Genomic DNA, 8,049 nt, shown 5'->3' with positions numbered 1-8,049 from the left:
AAAAAAAAAAAAAAATTTTTCCAGAACCCTCTCAACATAATCTTTAAATTTAGGGGCGGACATTAGCAACTTTTTTTTTTTGTATGGGGACCGACCCAGTCTAATGCACTTATTGCTTTCACGGAGGATGAATTACAATTTCTTAATTTACTGTATCAAAAAATATATTTTTGTTTATTTTCAAATTATAGTTTCTTAGATTTTCTTAATAATAAGAATATGTTTTCTAAGTTCAAAAACAAGCATCGATTTTCTTTTTACTGCTTTGGTTTAAGAAAAAAATTCTCTCCGTGTAAGGTATCGATAAACTTTCATTTCGAGTAACTGCCTGTTTTACTACTTCAATAAATGAGGCAGCGCTACTTTTTCTGAAAGAGCATCGTGATCGAGTAGCGAAAGTTTGACAATCCGTTGTTCATCACTAGAAAATAAAATACAATATCAAAGTTTCTACTGCGCAATTTCCGCAGCATTCCAATAGATTTCCAGTTAAACATTAGTAACAGAGCATGAAGAAAGCAACAAGGCTGCAGTATTGCGATAATTATTACGTAGCTCAAACACACCCTGATTTTGTTTCTGTACATTTTCACAATAAACTCAAATATAAAAAGAATTCTCACTTAAATTGCTTTGGTGAAACTGGCTGTAGGTGCAGCTTCCTTGAATTTTGAACGAAGTTGTCGTTACACAACTTCTAAAGCATTTACCAGCGCACTTTTAACTGCAGAAAATCATAAATTTGAGGTATTCCTGAATGGTGGTCTTTATGGTTGAACTTTGGCGCATAAAATTAAAAGAAGTGTAAAAATTGTTATCGGAAGTAGTAAAGGCTCATCATATAAAAAACAAAAACATGAAATACAGCCGAAATAAAGAGACGTTTAAGATTTGAGTGCTTAAACTGATTTAACCCTTGTGTCCTTTCTCGTAGTCCAACTACTGACATCCTTGGAAACAATAGTCCGTTATATCAGAAATACAAACTAATATATATTTTCCTACATGCACCGTAGGAACGAGTAATATTGGTCTTGGGTCTTGGTTTATTTTTACTTTTGGATCGGTGAGAACTTTGTCTGTTTAAGGGTATCTATGCAAATTATTGTAAGATCGTCACTCTTATTATTTTGTACTTTAACCATTTTTAAAATCAGAGAGTATCAGAAACAGCTAGCGGGGGGAGTAACCTGAACACACATTCAAACTTTTTAAATATCAAATGCTATGAATGTATTTATATATTTATGTATGTATACATACTATGTACTCAAGCTCATTTTATAATTGCTAGCGCCCTTTGTAACTACTTTCCGCTTCTCATCATACTTCCCACCATTTCTTCCCCCACGAAAGTATGTAATGCTAGGCACTCTTAAATGAGCGACAACAACTCCTCCCAGTAATTACCCATCAGCGCAAGTTGTGCGACATTCGCCACTTTGCAGCTGCAATCCTTTGGCGCAGGCAGTGCAGTTCATTCGTGACACGCATTGTGTGCAGGTGTGAAGACATTTGGCACAAATACCCGCCTCCATGTAGAACCCATCATCACAGCTGCTCACACAGCGTTGCGATTGTAGGAGTAGACTTTGAGGGCACGAGAGGCAATGCGATTCGGTGGGTCCATCACAGGTTTCGCACGTGGAATGGCAGGCGTGACAGTGATTGTTGTCATAGTATTCAGCTGTGAGAGAGGAAAGAAGAAGAGAACAGAGAACAAGTTAGCATTGAATTACTGTGACAATGTTAGTAAGTTTTCGTTGATATATGCACTAATATTTATTAATATACTTAAGTAGCACAAACATGGATAAAAATTCTTTTGGATAATATCAAATATTTCATTTTGATATTCATACATATGTATGTACTTATCAGGTATGTTAATTTTATCGATTTTTACGATCGCGGGATTTTCGGGATCTCATTTTTACCATCCCCGAATCTCGGGGCCACAAAAAAAAAGTGGTGAAATACACCCGAAACAAAACCTGGTGTAGGTTATAGGTATGGTTGAGTTACTCAACTTGAGTACAACATGAAAATAGGTCCCGTATAGTTCCGGAGCCCTCCATTTTTTTTTTAAGTAAAACTTCTTTAGCGGCGGTTGGTTTGGTTGGAAGCAAATTGGCAAATGCAACGGAAATGGTTGGGGATTGAGATGAAAATGGAATGAAATGAAATGAAACAAGTGCTTCTTGAGTGTATGCACATGGTATGAACCAGGGTTGTTGCGAATATTCGCATTCGCATTCGCATTCGCGACCGCGGAGCTTCCGCATTAATTTTAACATTCGCATTCGTAATAATCAATGCGGATCTTTTGCGAATGCGAATATCGTGCAAGTGCACTGATGAAACGGATATCTGGCAAACAAAATGACAAATTGTAGCCAACATTTTTTGCCTGTGGAGATGCTACGTCCCCGTTCTTTCGTAATTTAAAGTCAAAGAGTAAGATCCTTCAATAGGTTTCCAGTGGAAATTGTTTACGTACTTTTACAAGATAAGTGTAATTATTTTTTTTTTCATAAAACTTAATATGATTTCAGCTCGAAAACAACAACATTTATTTAATTTTGTAATAGTTGTCAAAATTAGCACGCATCGAAATTTAGATAAAATAATATGTGAATAAGTTGACAGCCAAGTTCACAAAACAAATAAGAATTAATTCAAGGCGAATTTAATATCTATTGAGGAGTGGAACTTGGTACCCAATATATAGTATTAAATAGTACGGAAAGGTCGTATCTCACATCGTCGCTGAAATACAAAAAGCCGTAACTAACTAAACATCCAAAATTCACTTTTTGATTGATTATGATGCATTTCATTGAATCAAAGTCCCCACATCGTTTTATGCAATAAAAAAATTTAGTTAGTTGTGGCTTTTTTTGCATTTCAGCGAAAATGTGAATTACGCCCTTTCCATACTATATTAACGATATGTTGAAAATTTGCGTTCATTTCAATTGTGACTGCCTGCAACTAGGAAAAGTCGAGCTCAGCTAATAAAAAAAAAAACTAATTACAAACAAGTCATTACAGGTGAACCTTTTTAAGAAGTCACCCGAGAACTAGATGTGAGACCTTCATCGTCCGTGATTCCAATAATTTAAATTACCGGGTGTCTTTTTAACAAACTAATAAGATTTTAAACTAATTCGGCTGACAGCTATGACTTTCAAAACAGAATTTTCTTCGAAAGAAAATAACAATTTATTTGCCATATCCACCTATTTGGAACGTCGCTATAAGTACACATATTTCAAACCAGTCAAAGAAGAAAGGATTAAAAATGAATTACGGAAACTAAAATCCAAAGCACTGATGACGTAACAGGTTCTCCAAATTCTGAAACAACCAAAAAAGAATATAACTGAAAGTCCTCTCAACTGGTGCAGCGTCAATTGAAAAGAATTTACAATTTTGTCAAGTTTAAAGTTTTTCAAGGTTGTCGCCTCGAGCGAGTAGCTACTTAGTGGCGCAGGCTTGATTTACGACCCTTTAAAAAACACGCTGTAACCCGAAAAGGCAGCAAAATTACTCTTTATCAAGGCTTCAATTTTTAAATTCAAGTACTAAGTAAAAACAACATTATTAAAAATTACTAACTTTTCCAGTTTTTATTTACCTACATAAATAACCTAAATTATTTCTAAAAAATACTTGGATGTTAGTTTTTAAATATCCGCATCCGCATTCGCATCCGCGGATGTCTAAAATTCCACATCCGCAACATCCCTAGTATGTATCACAATATGAGTGTCAGACAAAAGAGGTGCCAACTGTTAAATTCAAACTATGCAATAACATCAATGAATTACTAGGCTACATTTCTAAACTTCATGTTAGGAGATTGTCAGCTCTTTTAAATCTCAAATCGAATTCAAGATATAAGTTACTTTAAAAATTATCACAAGAGAGGTTTAAGTTTTAGTTTGAAAATATTTTGAAGATGGTTAAACAAATTTCAAATCTCCTGTTTTTGGCATAATTTAAGTATGCTGAGATTTATTGAAATAAATTACTACTTATGTCGGCGATCTTGTTTAACTTATAAATAAGTGATTCATTTTGTGCAATATATTGTATATTCTTAGACTGCTAATAATTGGGCATTTTCATAATTTTTCTGCCTGAGTCAAATGGAAATATGTAAATACATGCACATATACAAGTGTAATATATGATGGTATTTATTTAACATTAAATGTTGCGTAACAGTCTTCATTAATTGACTTGTTTTCATTTGTATTTAAATATGGGAGGACAGCAATTACTTCGTCACAAGATGTAATTAATATACATATATGCATAACCCTTCATAGCAACGGTACCTGTCTTCCAGTACTTTGCCGAATGCATGTAATGCTACCAACAAATGAGATGAAATTGCAATTACGGAAAGTAAAGTGAGATGAAATGGCGGAAAGAAAACGCCGAGGTGAGATGTAGTAGGTTACATAACAAAACACATACGAACACACATACACCCACATCAGTAGATCTCTGTTAAATCAGAAACGTAAAATTCAACAAAAAAAGAAACCAACAAAAAAAATGCACTATGAAACTGATAATGCAAATGAAATTGCCAAGTGAAATTGCAAATGAGAATGGAAAGTGTAATTTGACGAATGAAATGAATTGGCAGCACAGCAAAAACAGCACATGCAAACGAAAATATACAGGCAAGGAGCCGACTGTACTCGTATGCCTAAAGTCTACTCATTGTTGTTTATGGGCTCGCTTGCTTGTTTGCTGTTTCACGCAATTTTATGGCAATCATAAAGGCGGCGTAACCGAAGCCAAATGAATCGAGTTGGATGGCATTGCGGCGAATTGGCTCAGCAGCCAGCCGGACTTGGAATGACATGGCTATCTTATGGCTATTGGAGCGGCTGTCCTCCCACGCCTCGTGGTTCGGTGGTCATACGCCTCGTTTGTATAAGGAGGTACATATGTGTGTGTATGTATGTAGTAATGTAACTCATTTAAATCACAGGACTATTCTCAAATTTAACGTGTTTTTAATTTCGCTTTGTATGCAGTGCAAAGATGATGGCCGCAGATGCAAATCGTTGTAGAGTAAATGGCAGTTGGCTGAATTTTTTTTTATGTTAACAAGGCAATTTAATGGCAACCAGGAATAAACATACGCATGGATAAGGAGGGCGGGTGGTATATTATATTGATTGGACGTTTTTAGAAGGAAGTTAAAAAATCCGCTTAATATTTCTCGAGACATCACGTTTATAAATAATCAAAACAAAAATTAACATAGTATTGGAAATCCGCCTTAGGGCGAGAAATTTGTGAAGAAGTCTGTTCTAGAGCGTGGAAATTACAGGGAAATTTCGAAACGATCTGATCTGATTTTCTACGACTAATGCAAATAAAAATTTAAAGCCTAAGTAAATTTTTGCTTCGAGCCGATATTTACAGGGTGTGCTTTGTGCAGGTTGCTTTGGCCAGCTCACGTATATAGTAATTTGAAAAACTCGATCCCCTTGGCACAATACCGAAAGCCTGCATTTCCACCAGCTCCACGACCGGCTACTTGCTGTGATCAGTCAACTTAGCCTTGCTGCCTTTGTCAACTCTTTGCCGTCTGTTGCCAGTTGTTTGATGTTTTTCTGCCCGTCCACCTGCCATGTGTCATTAAGTTGAGGTGATGGCGACTATGCCACACAACGTGTTGCGAATACGAAAACATCACAATCAGCTTGCCAAATGGCTGGAAAATTACCTTTTTACTTTGCTTTATGTCGCTATGCTGGTCATTAAAATGTCCAGCCCAGCTCGACTACTGCTCAAATGGAAGACAAAGGGTAGAAAAAGGTCTCCAAAGCCCACTCAGTTTCGTACGCGCTGTGCTTTTCAACCTATTTATCAGCTGCTAAACTGGCTGGCTGGCCTGCTGCCTGACCGTCTGCCTCCACTTCGCTTATTTGTTCGTTTGGCATGCAAATGGAACTGTCACTGCATTATGTTGGCGGGCGAAGCACTGTTGAAAGGTGCAACGCCATGCGTTCAACACCCGCAATCAGGCCGAAAGGCAAGCGGATGCACATTTCGTAGCAGTCGAATTGCAATGCGTGCGAATTCATTTCAACCAGCAAGCCATGGTTGCTGCAGCAAGTAGCCAATTGGGTTTGATTAATTCTTTCATTACCTTGGTTTTGCTTTTAGCACAAAGCGAGTATGCTAATATTTTCTACTTTAAAGTTGACTTTAAAAATTTTCTTAGTCAATCTTATAGACCGTACAAAATACAATTTTACACTTTATGCACGCACCCGCTTACCCATTCCCCGCCGCGTAGGCATATTCTTTGTCACACTTGGCCTTTTCTATCTTCCTTAACCGGTCGGTCGGCCCCCAACGCCCTCTGAAAAACTCATCAGAAATGTTGTCATCAACAGTTACACGCGTCATGCAAGGATGCAACGAAATCTCATGCAACATGCATTCATTCACAGCCAGCACTTGGCTGATGATACGTTGGTGCATGGCGTATACGCAACATCGCACAAATTGACTTGTTTGCCTTGCCGATGTGGCGAAGGGTGTGCGTTTGTTGTTGTCGCTGTTGCATTTTATATCAAAGTTGTTGTTTCGCCCGAGTTGTTTTTTTCACGCTATACTCCTTTCTTTTTGTTTCGAATGCCCGCCCGCCTGTGTTGTGTGGTGCCACATTCGCTACATGCCACACATTTTTCTCACTTGCCAAGTTATTAATGGCGTCGGGAGATTGTGATTTTTTCCCCCGTAATACAGGCATTCGTTGCTCAAACATATTTTAAGGGGGGATAGTAAAGTGCGGCTCAGAGATGCGCTTAAATTTTTAATATTTTTTTCATGTTGCAGTATAAATTAACTCGTAAAACTCTAAATGGCTACCCGCTCTTTGGCTTTTGGACAGCTGATTTTGGGCTTGGTTGTGTAAGGACCTTACTTCTGGCAACATCGCATCTTATTATGCAATTGTAGACAAGATCTTGAAAGCTATTTTTTAGTTGTATGTTTTATCAAATTAAATCTTAATTAAATTAATTAATAAAAAAATTAAATTAATCCAATTCAAATGCGATTTTTTAATGCATTTTTTTTTTTAATCTATCTCACAATCCCATGGAAAGCCGAGGTAACTACGCACATTTTGATACCATAACTGATTTTCTCCGACAAATAGTTTATTAACTGCAAACAACTAAAAAAAGATACTTCTCGTGAGTTCAAAATTTCGGGAATTTTTTTTCGAGATTTTCGGATACAATGACGAAATGAAAAAATAGGTCTCTTCTTTTTTTCGATAAAGAATGTAAAAAAGTATGTTTCACCACAAAAAAAAAATATTGAGGTATAAATATTGTATGGAATGACCCATATATATGTCCAAGTACATATGTACATATGTATGTATGCATATGTACAGATTTCTTTAATTCTTCGACCATTTCATAAGTACTTACATTCATCACAATTTTCACTGCCAGATATAATACATTTGCCTTTCTTGTTGCGTGTCCAATTTTCATGGCATGTGAGGCAAAAGCCATTGCTGCTACATGTTGCACAACCAGTGGGGCAAGCAACACATTCCTGGCGCTTCTTGTCCGCATAGTAACCGTCCGGGCAATTGTTTAAGCATTTGCCATCGAAAGCAAAGCGCCCAGAACGGCAAGTGATGCATTGCGATTCGGCGGAACCATTGCAAGTGTCACAAGATGAATGGCAAGAGGCGCAACTGTAAGAGATCAGAGAAAATAGCAAATAAATATGGGTAAAGGTAAGAAACTGAATATCAAAAGGAAATTGTTCTTACATACATATATAAGTACGTACATATTTTACTAAGAAAAAAGTTTAAAAATACTACATACAAACGCATTTGATCAAGAAGATACTGCATTTTTTGTATCAGTGTTTGCATGCATACATAAGCACCAGCATACACATGTAAATTGTGGGATTGATCGGCTTCGGCTTGCTTGTTTTTACCTCACATTGGAATCGCCAAGGAAATACCCACAATAT

The 8,049-nt window shown here is 36.8% G+C and overlaps 1 protein-coding gene across 1 annotated transcript in view; it reads right to left on the bottom strand.

The window, feature by feature from the left end:
* Window positions 1-7,759, bottom strand: part of LOC108375537 (furin-like protease 2) — a gene marked incomplete at its 5' end in the record, with an annotated part of 14,879 nt that extends 7,120 nt beyond the window's left edge. Inside the window, 2 exons of the mRNA XM_017631679.1 lie at window positions 1,411-1,687; window positions 7,485-7,759. Coding sequence (XP_017487168.1) covers window positions 1,411-1,687; window positions 7,485-7,759 — 552 coding nt within the window. The remainder of the gene's footprint in view (window positions 1-1,410; window positions 1,688-7,484) is intronic.
* Window positions 7,760-8,049: the final 290 nt, after the last annotated feature.

The sequence above is a fragment of the Rhagoletis zephyria genome, unplaced genomic scaffold (assembly GCF_001687245.7).
Source record: "Rhagoletis zephyria isolate East Lansing unplaced genomic scaffold, Rhagoletis_zephyria_1.1 Rzeph_scaffold_09079, whole genome shotgun sequence".
In the NCBI taxonomy this organism is placed as follows: Eukaryota; Metazoa; Arthropoda; class Insecta; order Diptera; family Tephritidae; genus Rhagoletis; species Rhagoletis zephyria.
Note: the sequence above shows the minus strand (reverse complement) of the source record. Positions and strands in the feature narration are given on the sequence as shown.